Source organism: Pantherophis guttatus, chromosome 3 (assembly GCF_059756535.1).
Source record: "Pantherophis guttatus breed Tessera chromosome 3, ASM5975653v1, whole genome shotgun sequence".
NCBI lineage: Eukaryota > Metazoa > Chordata > Lepidosauria > Squamata > Colubridae > Pantherophis > Pantherophis guttatus.
Window position 1 is genome coordinate 87342138 of NC_142065.1, and position 16738 is coordinate 87358875.

The window sequence follows — 16738 nt, forward strand, 5'->3', positions numbered from 1 at the left end:
TATTCATAGCAGAAGCCAAGTAAATGTATAAAACTTTATGGAGCTGTTGAAAATTTAACAGACAGCCATTTTCATTTATATATAGCGGTGTTGAGATTAGTGAATGATTAGATATAATTAGGATTTAATGCCACATGATTTTATTTTCGTTTCTATTTGTAAAGCTTTCAAGGGATTCTGCAAGGGTTTTATTCTTCCCATGAAACTTTTTTCTTGTAATCTTTAACAGTACACAGTACTAAAAGCATATAACTAGGTTTTGGAGAAAAACTTGAGACAATAAACGTTGCATGGGGCTATCATATGAGGTCTTTAAAAATCTGCTTGCAGATGATAACTCTTTTTTTTTTTTTTAGTTTACTGGTATTTGAAAAGGAAATGTGTCTTTGTACTAAATCAAGCTACAATGTCTCTACAGACATTTACTCTATTCAATTTCTACCTAAATATGTGCAAGATTGTTAACTTAAAAATGAGCCAAATCATCAAAATATGATTTTTCATAAAGAACATTAGCATTTGTGTATTTAGCCATTAAACAAGTGAAAAAGAAAAGGCTCCAGAATTGAAGCTATATTCCTACATCTGATTTGGGCTAAATTTGGATTAAAGGTTTGGGGGGAAAAAGATTCCTGCAGGCAGCATCTGAACCATAAAATGCTGCCAGCTGATCTCAGAGGTAATATTCAAGAGCCATCCTAGATGCCTTGTGGCTACTGTGCAACTTTTAAATTAAAATTCTGCTGCAACTGTGTGACTTTCCAGGCAGCCTTTGTTAACTGGAATGTGGTTAATCTAGACTCAAAATAAAGAGAAACTTGAGGGAAATCAAGTTGAAGGTGGGTAGATGGTTGCTTGGCAACCCCGATGCTTCCCCTGAATCTTGCTTCCAGATTCAATAGGAAACATTAGAATTGCATAGCTGGCACTTGAAGACTATATACTTGACTTACTTTAATAATAGTGTGAATTTAAAACAAAAAATGAGTTGAATTTCACTGATTGATTTGGATTGAAAAGAAATAAGGTCATATTTTAATTTAGTATTCAGAATCAATAGCAGTCATCTCTTTATATATATTACGTAATGTATGTTACATATATTACATTATGTAATATACATATATATTACATAACTAAATATTCTAAAGTGCAAAAAATGCTCTAATCTCTCTCTCTCTGCGTCATATTTTCTTACTGGAATCTGTGATGCGTAAATAACAATTTATTAATTGGGATGGCACTGATAACAATTTATTAATTGGGATGGATTTGTTATGCAGAAAGTATGGTAGTTTTCCTTTAATTTATCATTAGTGTCTTTATTAACATGTTCATTATTGATACTTTCTGACTTCCTTTATAACATTCATATTGCATTTAATTACATGTACAGGTAGTCCTCAAGTTACGACCACAATTGAGCCCAAAATTCATGTTGCTAAGTGAAACATTTGTTAAGTGAATTTGCCCCATTTTACGACTTTTCTTGCCACAGTTATTCAGTGAATCATTGCATTTGTTAATAAATTAATAAATTAACAAATGGTTAACTTAACCATTGTTAACTTAACATGCTTGTTAAGTGAATCTGGATTCCCCATTGACTTTGCTTGCCGGAAGGTCGCAAAAGGGGATCACATGACCCTGGGACACTGCAATGGTCATAAATATGAACTAGTTGCTAAGCATCTGAATTTTGATCATGTGACTGTGGGGAAACTGCAATGGTCATAAGTGTGAAAAACAGTTGTAAGTCACTTTCTTCAGTGCCGTTGTAACTTTGAATTATCACTAAATAAACTGTTGTAAATCGAGGACTACCTGTACAGTATACTGTAGTCTAATATATGAGTATTGAATATTCAATGAAACATCTTGAAATTGGATTTACTAGGGTTGTTATTTTTGTTATTTCACTTGATTAATGATACAAAGGACACCATTTCTTTTTATTCAAAAAGTAAGAGCAAGAACTTGCTTTTTAACTTTTTAACTTTTTTAATCCTCTCCCCCAACTTTTCTGTTACTTTGTATTTTACTTTTCTCTTAAAATTAATAAAGTTTAATTTAAAAAAAAGGTAAGCACAAGAACTTAAGGCTTCTCTGTGGATTATACTGTATACTTACTTAATCAGGGTAGATTTGGAGTCTAGGAAACCCCTCAGATTGCACATTAGGTCTCTCTAGGGCACTGTAATCTCATCCAGCATCAAGGATGACATGGAACCGGTGGTCCCCTAAAACCAGAGTCACTCAGTCTTGCCAGGGTTCAGATAAAGCCTGTTGTTCCTTATCCAGACTTTCTCTAGGCCAATAAGCTCCTTCCTCCTCCTATGTTCTCCACAACTCAATACAACCTGTGAGGTAAATTGGGCTGAGAGACAGTGATTAGTCCAAAGTCACCCAGTTGGCTTTCATGTCCAAAGCCGGACTAGAACCCATGGTCTCCCCATTTTTAGCTTGGTGCCTTAACCACTAGGCCACACTGGCTTCTGTTACTACTTGGAAACCTCCTTTCCTCCTTTCCTTTATGTGAGCCAGACAAGGAAAAGCATCATCGCATAGTGAGAATAGAAAGGAAATGTGCAGTGGGGTGGGTGGATGGTGGATATTAAAACTCTAGTATAGAACTCTCTCTCTCTGTGTGTGTGTGTATGTGTGTAAAATCTAAGGAAGTGAATAGAAAACAAAGGGTGAAAGACTCCAACATTTCATGGAAGCTTTGTGCATTGAGGTGGGGGAATAGGGAGAAATGGTGGGAAGGGTAGAATGGAGAGAAATGTGGAAAAAAGTAGGTCTGGATATCTTCTCTCGCTTGCTTTGAGCTATAAAAAAAAGTGAAGGGTTATGTCTCACTTTTACTTGTTTGCAACATTATATTGATGTTTTAGTTTGGATAAATAACTAGCATAGATCAACCTTATTTTCCCCTTTCGTGCATCTATTTTTAAGGAGAAAATAGGGTGAATTAATGACAATTTCAGATGAGAACAAGCTTGGAACACTATTAAAACCAAAGCTCAGGAAACCATACGTTGCAAAGTGAACAATCTCAGGAACTGTGCTAATACAATGGAAACTGGTAGTGCAAAGTTGTACCTTTGAAAACATTTCTCAGAGTTAGTTTACATTACATAAAGCATAGATAGTCCTCGACGTACGACTGTAATGCAACCCGGAATTTTGATTGTAAGACATGGAAGTCATAAGTTGGGACACCCACGTGACAGACCTAATTTTATGAACTTTATTGAAGCTATCATTAAGCAATCATTCACTGACTGCCATGGTCATTAAGCAAGACAACGTAAATAATCAGCCATGAAGGTGATCTGGTTGTCAACTGCTCAAAATGCAACTATGTGATGAGTGGGGAATGAATTAAGCCTTTTGGGGCTGGGGTCTGTTGTAACTCTGAATGGTTGCTAAATGACTGGTCATTACGCAAGAATTACCTGTATAGGGCTACCAGATCTGGCTATGTAAAAGTTGGAAGGTGGAAAAGAATTATTTATATATTTAATTTTCTTCTGTTGACATTCAGTGGTTGGCTGGATTTTTGGAGACCAAACCTGGTAGTCCTAATAATATGTGTAGAGTTGTGTATGTGTTGTAGGGAGAACAAGATGCTTGAACTGGTTGGTATGTATGTGAACCATGTTGTTGAGCTAGCTTATGGTTTATAAATAATGAGTTTATAAACTCGACAAATTCTGACTTCTTCAGTAAACTATGCATGAGGAAACAAAGGATTTTATATTATAAGCCAACAGTGTTCTGAACCTGATTGCATAGAGAAATTTAAGTACTGTATGAACCTCAATTTTAGTAAGTACTGTAGTCAGTTAAAAAACTGACCATATGTATATCAAACAGGTGACCTTGAAAACTGGCTATACTCAGAAGATTAAAATAGGAATTTGTGCTTCCCTAAATGCTGAAGTCTCTAGACAAGTGGCAGGAAAAAACAGCTGAAGGAAAGTATAAGATAAGATAACTACAGCGTTCTACTCTTCGGGTCCAACATTCTTTATCTTGCTGGCCTCCTGCTATTTTTCCCCCCCAGCTAAACCACTTCCTCTCCTGCTGGCATATATATTGCCCTTGGTTTAAACCTCCAGCAAGTGCCAGAGTGGAACAAATGTATTGAACAGTTTGCCACCCCGTATCTCCACTTTATATATATATCTGCAATTACATTTCCTTATTCAGAGCAGGGATCTGTAACACAATTCCGGGGTTCTGTAACACAAATTATTGTGGGAATGTAACTGTTCAGGACAGTTTTAGTCCACCTAGTAACTTGCAGATGGATTAATTCATAATTTTCATCTGCATATGATAGAGAATACTACGCCAGGGAAATTGATCCCTGTTTAATAAGCTAAATGCCAAAAGGAGGATCTGATCTGCATCTTTAGAAAATTATTTATTGGGCAGGAAAAAGTAACAATGAGATCTGAACAACTTTATAGGAAGAGAGAGAAGTGGAGAAGAACAGTACAGGGAGTCCTTCACTTATGCCACAATTGAGCCTAACATTTCCATTAATGAACAAGGCAGATGTTAAGTGCGTTTTGCTCCATTTTACAACCTTGTTTGCCATAGCTACATGAATAATGTCATTAAGCGAATCTGGGTTCTCCCATTCACTTTGTTTGTCGAAAGCTGGTTGGGAAGGTTGCAAATGGCGATCACATGAACCTGGGAGAGTGCAACTGTCATAAATACATGCAAAGTCCAAAATTTGATCACTTGACCACAGGGCTGTTGCAACAGTTGTAAGTATGGAAACCAGTCATAAGTCGGTTTTTCAGTGCTTTGTAACTTTGAACAAGCACTACATGAATGGTTATAAGTCTACCAGTAGTAAGCATAAATTGAATTACTGGTATCTAGAGAACCTTTAGGCTTCAAGAAAGGCAGAGAATCTTTGATCCCGCAATGGAGCTTTAGAAAAAGAGCAAAAGTTTCAAAGATGGAAGAAAATAGTATCTTTTCCAGGTTGTCTGCTATATCAAAAAAAGGAAAGGAAGGGGTGAAGATTTAAAGGGATATAAAATGAAGTCAAAAAGATCCCAGAGGAAAAATAAATGCCCATTCAAAAGAAAATTTGCAGGATGCTAGAAAAGTAGTTTAAAGTCTAGTCTCCTTAATATTGTCTCCTTAATATATGTGTAAAATCACTTTTTTCTTATTTTATTTGATTTTTATCTATCTTATTTTATCTCATTTGTTCATTCTCATTTCATTTTATTAATTTCATTTTTAAAAAAAATTTGGTCTTTGATTTATAAATTTAAAAAAAAACTGAAATAAGTTGCTTAAAACAGCTACGATAGAGAGATGACCCAAATAATGAAACCAAATCATTCCTAATCAGTTCATTCCACATGGTTTATTTTATACTTCTGTAATTGTCTGTAGGAAATACAGAACATATTAACAAAATAATGACATTTTTTCCCTCTGATGTTTCAAGGAACATCTCATCAAGGTGGTTATTCCCACGAGGCAGTGGTATACGCACTTCAGAAATGTGGCATTCGTCATATTGACACGGCAAAACGATATGGTTGTGAATCGCTCCTGCAGAAGGCTATCAAAGAGAGTGGAATAGAACGAGGGGATCTCTGGATAACAACCAAACTCTGGCATGCTGACTATGGCTATGACAAAACAAAACAAGCCTGCTTGGAATCTTGCAACAGACTTGGGCTTGAATATCTAGGTATGAAGCTGTTTTTTTAATATATATTCCTGTTCAGATTATTATAGTCATAAATCTTAGTGCACATTTAATATATTTTTCTTATTGCATCACTCACAACAACATGCTTTTATGATTGCTCTGGATCATAAACAAGAATTTTTAGTAGTGAGATTATTCCTTTAATTCTTTAGTTAATCTCTTTACCATAAGAAAGAAAACACATTTTAACAAGGATTGGAAGGTTATTAAGAGAATTTGTCTGCTTAGCCTTGAATGATTGATTATGTGCCATCAAGTTGGTGTCAGTTCTTAGTGACTACATAGATTTTCTCTTGAATGATTTATTCCCCAACTGCTCCTTCAGGTGCACCCATTGCTGCTGTATCCATTGCTGTTGTAATTGAGTCAATCTTTCCCAACGTTATAGACTTCTCTAGAGAGCCAGGTCTTCACCTCACATGATAATTGGAGTCTGATCATTTGTGCCTTATTGAGACTTGATTGAGTTGATTTGTTCAATTATCATTTGTTTGGGGTTTTTTTGACTATCCATGGTATACTTAGAACTCTTCTTCAGTGCCAGCATGAAAAAGTCTCAATATGTTTTCTATTCAGCTTAACCTTAATATCAGTGCTAATTGCAGTACTCTTAAAGCACTCCCCTTCAGTTAAAACAGAAAGGAACAACTCAGAAAAAGGGTTATGTGATCTGCACTTCTTATCTTAAATCAGGGGACCCCAACCCCTGGACTGTGGCCCACTACCAGGCCGTGGCCTGTTTGGAATCGGGTCATGCGAGCAGTTGGCTGCCCATGCACATGCACATGCTGGCAAACATGCTCAAAGCTTGAATTACGTGAGCAGCGCTAGTGTGTACGTGCACAGTTCAAATTACATGAGCGGCGGGCTGGTTCCCCTCCCCCTCCCGCTGGGCTGCCAAGCAGTGATCATTGGGGACTGCTGCCTTAAATGATTGCTGCTGTTAATAGCAGTGTTATTAGTGATGTTATCTGTTATAGCTCTTAAACCAGCATTTAGCTCAGTGGTGGGTTGCCCCCGGTTCACACTGGTTCTGTAGAACTGGTAATAAAACCAGTGGGAGACCCCGCCCACCGACCCCGACGTCATCGGAATGCTTCTGCACCTGCGCAGAAGAGCGTGCGCACGAGCAAAGCACACACACGTGGCCCTGTTGCAAACTGGTAGTAAAGGTAAGTAGAACCCAACCCTGATTTAGCTGCTTGCTGTCATAAGATCTCTACAGAGCTAGAATAAGTTCAATCATAATGCTGTTTAATAGGACTCACTTGTACTGATCCGTTTTTCTTAAATTTTTCTTACAGGGCACCTCAAAATTAAACCTCCTAAAAAGATTCTGATAGACTTAGTGGTATACCCCCAAATTGTATAATTAATCTGTTGCAAGCAATTCCTTATTGTTACAACAATCTGATTAATTCACTTGAGGAAAAGATCACACTTGATGCAAATATTCTTAGCACTCCTAGGTTGCATCAGAAATCAGTATGGATGAAGATCAGTATTTCAGTTGGTTCCCGATTGGCCGCTCAAGCCAATATGTTTTGACATAGTATAACTATTATGATGACAGTTTGTTTGTGGCCTTAGCATGTTTTGTGAATACAGCTAGAAATTCAACCCCAGCCACTGTAAAGCAAGCCATAGAATGACCAGGATATTTTTTTCAAATTAGGAAGAACTGCAGAAGGACATTCATGTGTTCCAAACTCCTTCTAAGAAAAAACAGGAGCCAGAGAAAGAGGAAGTTTTAACTCCTGCCTTTTCTGTGTTTGTGTGCGTTAGAGGCATTAAACTAGTTATGGATAGCCTAGTCATCTGGTTATGACTCAAACCGAAGTAGGGTCTTGAAATATTCTTCTCCTTGAAATAATGCTTTTTGTCATGTTAAATGGGTTTGTTGAAAGTTTCCTTTGCATTCAGAAAAGGATGCTGAGTTGGTATTGTGTTTCTCTTCTGTCACAAATACTGAAAAATATTCTCATAAACAAAAAACCAATAATTAAATACTGTCTCAACAAATGGTTTTATTTTTCTTTCCTAACTTTTTAGTTTCTCTAGGGTTTTTTTTGTCTTCATTCTTTCATTTTAATTTGGTTTCTAGTGCTGAATACTTCACAAAGGAAGATTGGTCTGACAAATTACATACCAATGAGAAATTGAAAAAGTGCTGGATTGTGGGAAAAGATTTCATTTTTTTATTAAAATAAATGGTTTTTACAGTTGTTATAACCTGGCTTTAGGCGCTCATTGATAAACATTGGAAACAAATAAAATGGATTTAGAGGTTGGATTTAGAGCTGGCATTCCTTGAGATCTGGACTCATGATATCATGATAACATCTCCTTACCCCTACATCATCCTTGTTTCCTGAATATATAAATGATGATATTTTCTCCCATGTATGTTTTGAATTGGTTTCTATTCCTTAATAACCTTACCTTTTATTGTGCTGGGAATTCTGATGGAATTGCAGATATTAGTACTACTAACAAATATGCTGATAGGCTTGCATTTTGAATGAAGATGAACTTCTCTTCTAAGCAGTGAGTCTCTTCTGACAGTGCCTGGAGAATAAGCAGTCACTGAAAATTAATGAGATATCAAGGACAGCTTGAAAAGGCAGATTACCTGGTTGAAAATCTATATACAATGAAACATTTTATTCTCCTGTTTGTTTGTTTATAGACATCCTAACCTAAAATTCCTATTTTTTTCCCTTGTGTAACTTCATTTTGATTATCCACATTGAATGGAAATGTAAAATTCAAGAAACTGGTTTCATTGGCAGGTGTTTGGTAGGAAACTATTGTGCCAAGCTAAAAGTTATGGTACATATAGTACAACAAAATATTTTTTTTCTCTTACAATGCTTAGTATCAGTAACAAAGAATATTTGCAGCTTATTGCTCATTTAAATCCCGCTGATGTCATTAAGAAGATTAATATAACTCCCAGTGATTTTTAAAGATATGTGATACATGTTTAAAATAATTCCCATGGGAATTGCTGATCCATAAACATGCAAGAAACAACATAATTAAGCTCAGATGTCAACACAATAGCACATACAGTCAACTGTTCTTGAAAGCAATCCGCAAAACAGAAATAATATGATATTGTTTAATGACACCATACTAGAAACAAGCTTTGTTTTACTTTGTTTTATGTGTGCCCTGAATGGCATAGCATACCATTCTTTTTCCTAAGATGACTTTTCAAATTAAGATGATGTTCAAAATGCACTTCATGCTAGAATATATCAGCGTTTGTAGTTTTAATTAATTTGCATGTAAGCATGTGGGCCACGTAAGAACAGAATAACAGAAATGGAAACCTTCCAGTCTAACCCCCTGTTCAAGCAGGAACCCTATAATATTTCAGACAAATGGTTGTCTGAAGCATATCTCATAAGCACATCTGGTGGCATGGGACCTAAAGGTTTATTTTTCATGCAGCTTGTTCTCTTGTATGGAAATTACATAAATTTTATATTGGGGTGGGTAGAAATTAACTAAAACCTATATCAGGTGATATTTAAAATCCAGATGTAATAAGAGGGGCAATTATTGGGAGAGAAGTAAATAAGCCTTCCCTCATTGGGCATATACAGAACTGAGGCTAGAGACATGTCAATATGTAATGGTATGTGGGAATGAGTTTAGGAGACAGAGAAAGAGCCATAACCTGGGGGATGGTCAGATAAGAGGCAGTTTAGCCTGCATAAGAAATACGGCTGTGGCAATCATCTCAGAAAGGACCCTCCTTAGTTTCTTGGCCTATAAAAGCGATTGGGAAAAAATGCATTTTCAGACTTGCAATTAATATATCTATTAATATAACCTGAAAGTAAGTAAAATTAGTTCATCTGGGTGTGTTTCCTGTCTGGACTACTTCACAAGGCTGATTTTAGGAGAAGAGCAGGTAGAACTGGAGGGCAGAGTAAAACACTGCATCAGTTTAGAGTTCTTGCGTTGCTACAAGAGACCCAAGTCCAGCCCCCCCCCCCTTTGAATTCTGTTGGCCCTTATCTGGCACCAATTTAGTGCTGACCATTACTTAACCAGATTCTTCTGTGTAGGCTTCACTGCTGCCAACCTATACAAATGATCCTGATTCTTTGCATCTGACACTGACAGTACTACTTAATTGATAGAGTTTCTCTTTGTCACCCTCTTATACCTAAGAGAATCAAGGTAGGCCAATCCTGAGTTTCTCACTCACCCCTTCATGTCTTCCTGAGCTTAGCTGATTTTTTTAAAAAACAAAACAAAAAAACTGCTCCATATTTTCTTCAAGGTAATAAAAACTCTTCCACATTTTCTCCAAGGCTGTACATCTGGTCCATTGAAACTGACATTCATAGATTCAGTAAATGCTGTCATTTACTGGAAGCTTTCAAGAAGAGACTGGACAGCCACTTGGCAAAAATGGTATAAGGTCTCCTGCTTGAGCAGGACGGGGTTGGACTAGATGACCTAAAAGGTCCCTTCCAACTCTGTTATTCTGTATTCTGTAAATGCCTTTGATCATTCGTCTCATATTTCAGTTAATACAAGAAGAATGCCCTAATCTTCATAAATCTTTAGGGATTAATGAATGTCCTTTTATTTCCTTTTATTTTACTAATAAAGTAAGATACCATTATAATGGAGTGGCAGATTGCAAAACATACGTGTATCTATGCGTGTGTGATGGTTCCGGCCTTTCATCTAGAACACTGTTTAGGAGGCTGCCACCCTGATTCTGTCTGCACTGTTTCTAAGGAGAAAGTGGGGAAAATGTCATCTTGTCTTAGATTCTTCCTTTTCTCTAGCATGACAGAACAGATAGGACTCCCTTTTTACGACTCTGTAGTCTTTTAATTTGGGGTAGAGTTGTACTTGCTGGATGGTGCTAAGTGTTTACTGGCCAGATGCCCTTCCTGATACTACAAGGAGTTCACAGCAGGTAATTTTTTTTGCGCCCTAGAGAGAAACATCTGCTGCTACCTAGGATTGAACTGTCAAACTTCCAAGTGGGAGGCAAGCATCTTCACCACTGGACCACCACTCCACTCACATAGCAGAGGAGATAGGACTGTCTAATTAGCTAATTTCCATATCAAAATGAAACTACCGATTTCAGAAGAAAGAACCAATCTTTTATTTGCTTGAATGAAGATCAATGAATTAAATGAGAATGGAAGATAATTGGGGGAAAAAATAGAGAAAGGAGAAATAATATCTCCTGCAGGATTTCATTCTGTCTTCTTTCCCAGACAGGGATATATCTGAATTCAGATGTAATACATGTACAACAAAATAAGACTCAAGATAGAAGGGCACAATTTTGAACAATTCATAAAATAATCAAAAGACTTTAATCCATATCTGATTCTACTATTTCCTAAATGATTATATTGTTTCTGATTCTCTAATCCCTCTAGAACAGGGATGTCAAACTCGTGTCATCATAGCAGCATCATGTGATGTATCACAACTTTTTTCCCCTTCGCTAAACCAGGTGTGGGCATGGCCAGCATGTGATGCATCCACAAGTTTGACACCCCTGCTCTAGAATGATATTCTAATACACACTTTTAAGAAAGAAAATTTCCTGGTCCAAAATGACTGCTCAAAGTTTGCATTTTCTAGATATTGCTGGTTTCTGTCCAATCTTTAGATTGGCAGGCCTAGTTTAAGTAACCTTTAACTTTTTTGTAACTAAAGCTTTGGGGATAGAATTGCTATTCTTTTACTACAATTACTTTATTTCTAAAGCAGTTTATTTAAATGAATGACTGGTATTCATTTGTATATAGAAATGTAAAATGCTATATTTGCAATTTGCAGTGAGGGCAAAGTTCACCGTCTGTAGTTTTCTAAGAAGGATTTGTTTATGGCCATTTTTTAAATGTTAATTTAATAATAACCTGGCATAATTTGCAACATATCAAGTTATATGTATCCTATCAGTTACACATCATTGTGTACAGGCGTCTTAATAAGCCTCTTGATTTTGCTTTTTGCCTGGCCTTATGCAAAAGAGGGAGAAAAGTTGAAAATCACAATGAACATTATATAATTGACCATAATTACCTTAGTAGGTTAAAATTGTATAGCCTGTTGTATAAATGCTACATAAATTACACCAGCCACAAATATTCTCATGACTGCTACAATACTCGGTCACTGAATTTTTTTGAACAAAAAGTCAAATGACTCAAGCATGGCTTGAAGCCAAATTTGTATATGGCTACCCTTAGCAGAGCTACTTTTGTGAGAATCTAGAAAAGTGGCTTTCCTGGATTTTAATCGGAATTGGAATTGCAAAAATAAGACTTTGTGCTATATGTTCTGCATACATCATTAGGCTGGTTGGTTAATGAGAAGTATAAATGAAATAGGTTTGTTTGTTTGTTTGTTTAGATCTTTATTTAATACATTGGCCAGATGCACAAGTCCCTGGAAAAAGCAGTCGAGAAGTCAGAGCGGAAACTTGGCAGGCCATGGAAGAATTGTATGAGAAAGGTAAGATGACTTCTGTAATGCATTTTGGGTTTGCCACATGAAGTATTCAAATAGATTTTATTCTACCCAATTCTATTGCTCTATTCTTAATTTAACTGAATTCTGGTGTTCATCCTAAATCTTGGGAGTATTACTGAATAAGTACTTGATGTGCAGATTTCTTTGTTCAGCTCATTGTTGTTATAAAGCATCTGAATTGAAATTCTGGGAAAGTCTGCACATTTTTCTTTTTGATGAACACTAATGGCACAGAAATGAAGTGCATGCAATGAGGTGGCAGGAAGGAGAAGAAACCTCTTTCCGCTATTAGCTGTCTCTCCTCCCACTCCTAATTCCTTTAAAAGGGCAGAAGCTTGGTTTCTTCCATCATGCAAAAGCTTTGACATGTATCAATGTATGACTTCAGCACTGAGCATTAGATATAAAAACAAAGATCCATGACTTATTTTCAACTACTTACCCATCAATCCCAAGAGGAAAAATTCTGGTTTCAGTTGTATGTTAATCTTTAAAATCCTCTGAAATGCAGTGACTGCATTTAAGCCAAAAATTTTCTAGCTTCAGTGTAACCCATTCTCACATCTTCTGTTACTGGCTATAGATATCATTAATCTTTTTTGTCAATAAATGTACAGCATGCTTTAGTATTCTTCTGCTGCCCATGGGCAAGTATTTTGGGACAAAGGAGGAAAACCTCAATAATTATTTTCTCATCTTTGCATATGCCCTTTGAAACAAAGAGATGAATACAAAACAGCTGACCTGGATTTTATGCACCACACCGCCCACTTCAGTTACTCTTGGGTTTGTAGTCTCTTGAACATACTGAGTCCTAGTATTATTAAAGGGGAATTCTGATAGGCCCTAAAGAGGATTTGTGATGGTGGATGGAGATTTTATTTATGTAGCAATTTCATATTTGTGGTTTTTAAGACATTATGAAGAAGTGAAATTGAAGATTATTCTATTAATTGTGTCTCGGCTGTCTACCCACGTTTGTGCTGGGAATCGCTGAATCACCAAACAAAGTCAGTCTGTGGGTGTCATCAAGCTTTACTCCACAACAAACGGGCTTCAGAACAAACCGAGGTTGAATCTCGCAAAGTTGGCACGGAGAGCTAATGCCTCTCAGCGCCGTTTAAACAGTTCGCATCGGCCGCGCCCACACCTCACCCGCCGATAGCATGTCTCAGTTGATTCTGGTTGTGCCGGGTTGCAGCACTTCCTGGTTTCTGCCGCCTCACTCCTTGCCGCTTTCTCTGTCGCAGTTCTCCTGCTGTCTCCTATACGCAGCCCAAACCGATAATCACCACCAAGAGCCGGTTTTCCACCACCACCGCTAACACACCCAGTGCTTTCTTGACCCCCTCCCCCGACAGTATGAAGTTGAGGGATGTGTCATCATGCCTCTCCCCCTCCGGTACGTGTGTCGAGTTGTAGCTGGGCTCAACATTGTGTTTTACAGTATCTCTTTGGGTGAGAATTGAATTTCTTTTCTCAAACCCTTGCTCATATTAAGTCACAAGTGGTTCTGACAATAATTCATTGTTATTCCTTCAAAATGAGAAATATCTAAATAGTGAAATAGTGTCAGGTCTGACACAATGTAAATATCTAAATAAAGACGATCCTTGGCTCCATTGGTTAAGAAAGGTATAGTTTTATTAGAAGTCAAGTGTATTACAGTAATGCAAAGCCAGAACTGGGAATTGCGGGCCAAAACCACATAAATTCAATTCTTCCCTTCCTTAGCTGTCTCTCATTGTCCACCCTGTGTATCCAATCAGGTTCAGACAAGATGTTTTCATAACGGTCAGTCCAAGCATAATTTGGTATGCGGGTCCCTCCTTCTTCCAGCTGGGTGACCTTGAGGCAGTGTCTGGAGGAGATATAGCACTTACTTTCGTTTCCTCAAGCATTCCCCTCCCTTCATTCTCTCCCTCCACACAGTTCATGGCAGTCTGCCACAACATAGCAATGAAGCACAAGCAAGCATAAGATGGCAGCCAATAAATAGGTTACACCAAGCCATCTTGTAAAAAGCTGCATGATATGAACAGAAATGAAAAACATGATGAGCCACAAGAATACAATAGGAAAAGGATTTTCAAACTTCATGATGCCATCATTCTTTCAAGCTTTAGATAGAATTGAAGTTAGGGTTCTTGTCATCTTGATATCTCAAATTCAGGAATCTACTCTGTGTCATATAATTTAACCAAAGTTAAACTGAATCTATTGAAAACTGCAGTGGCTTTCAAATGTTAACTAATTTTTTTCTATATGAAGAACTCCTTTTCAGAAAGAGTGTTATAATTTTTGATTATAAAAGATTGCAAAGTTGATTTCTGGTTATTGAACTGAAGACAGGGAGGCATTATTTTATATCCTTGTTGAGCAGGGCCAATGAAAATATTGTATGAGTCTTTAAGCGAATTTTCTCCTTATGTAACATTTTTCTCCTCTTATTAATATTACTGAAGTGATAAACCAATAAGTAAAACAATATTAAAGGCTTTATAAGATAAAAGCCCTTATTCTCAGGGATATAGTCATTCAAAAATTTGAAAAATAAATAAATAGGAAATCAAATAAAAGGGATGATTCCTAAACCCATTGATTCCTAAACCCATTGATTACATACTTCTGCTTAAGAAATTAATTGGGATAATACACTATTGTGCCCAAGAGCCCTCCATGTCCACATTAATGTTTGAGAGAAGGTTTCATCTATAAACTACAACTATGAATATCAGTGTCACTTGAAAAGGAATCAATAGAAGTTAGATTCCTTTATTGGCTTAAGTCTCAGCATTTGTAATGTAGTTGAATAAATAAGCCAGAATATTATATTTTTCCTTGTCTTTGGGAGAGTCAAGAGTTCAGTCATCTGAGAGCTGTGGCTTTGTATTTGTATGCAAAGTTCAATCTATGTCAGATTCACTTTGGGCTTTCCTTCCTTCTTTGTCTAGACAAACAGGAAAAATGTTAGATTTTGGTTTTGCTGCTTTATGTCCAAAAATTAATGGTTAGTTTTCATGAATCAGCTAGATAATACCCCTGCCTTTGCTGTTCCTCTCTCCCATTTCCTCATGTGTATTAATTCCACCAGACTATCTGTCTATACTAGGTTGAATACTTTATGAGGAATTAAAATTGGATGTTGGAAGCTACCTTAATTTATCATATCATTCAGAGCTTTTTACTTCTTATGGAGTCATCTACTCTTGCATGCTATTTGCTATATTTCCCCTTCTTACATTATTCAAATTAATGACATGTAAATCTCATGTGAGTTAAAATAGCCTCTGTGTTTCCTGGTCTCATCTGCTCAACAAATCATCATTTTTTCTGTCTTGTATGAAGCAGAGTTTTAGAACCTCTGGCCATGTGTTTCTGAAATGATAAAAATGTTAATAAATGTAGAGGTTTAAATGCAGTAGCCCGAGAGAAAAAAAGGATTAAATAATTCATTTGCATAATTAACCACTAAACTTTCAGTTGACATTCAGATAATACTTAATCGTACTATTTGTCTTATGGCACTGATCTGGGATTTCTTGAACTGTCTTTTAATTTACATTCTTCGTTTGATTGTTCAGCCTTTGCAATCCTAACATATATCCATGCAAGGGTATTGAACATTCTTATTTCCTTTTAGGTAAATATGTATTGGATTACATTAGAAGAATGAGAGCTAAGAAGTTTTTATTTCAAATCTTTCCTATACACAAACTTATCTAGATTGTCTTACAAAGCTAGTGATATGTTTTACAAGGATTTTGAAAAGACTGTTGACTTGACTTAACAGTTTTTGATATTTTAGAAATAGAATTTAAATTGAATTACTTTGGATATTTGATTTTTTTTTTTTTGTAAATACTGTAATTAATTGAGTCTGTAAATTTGGGTAGGTAGTTTTGATTGTTGCATTCATTAGAACATTTTGAATCCAAAACAATTTGACTGGTAACTTTCCTGAGATTTCAAATTTTCCATTTTCTGGCAACAATTGCAACAATTAAATTGCAGCTCCCATCTCAGTCTTGTAATTCCTGTTCCTTCCCCAGTGTCTTATCATCTGCTGTTCATTTTCATAAACCCCAGGTTCATTTTATTATACAGTATATATTTAAATGCCTTCATTTTTTTAAATGAAATGTATAACCATATAGTTCATATTTCACAGGATATACAATGGAACCTGTGGGAGAAGGAGTGACAGAACCTGGGAGTGGGGTGAGAAAAGGAATCAGTCTAGAACCCCTATGGTGCCACAAGCAACCTAAATTCAACCCTCCTTGGGTGCCCTTGACCCTTATCTAATTCTACACAGGCGCTGTCCAGTAGTTGAGAAGATTGTTAGGCATAGACAATAACAATACATCAATTTAATTGAGCCTTCACATGTGGACAAGGTCTTTATTGCCTCACAGAAACTGTTCAAAATTTATATGACACGGGAAAGGT

General features: G+C 36.5%; 1 protein-coding gene across 2 annotated transcripts in view; it reads left to right on the forward strand.

Moving 5' to 3' along the window:
• LOC117677270 (uncharacterized) overlaps positions 1 to 16738 on the forward strand; it is a 72072-nt gene that overhangs the window by 16901 nt on the left and 38433 nt on the right. For both annotated transcript variants that reach the window (XM_034437362.3, XM_034437361.3), the window contains exons 2-3: positions 5486 to 5734; positions 12167 to 12268. In XM_034437362.3, the coding sequence (XP_034293253.1) occupies positions 5486 to 5734; positions 12167 to 12268 (351 nt within the window). The remainder of the gene's footprint in view (positions 1 to 5485; positions 5735 to 12166; positions 12269 to 16738) is intronic.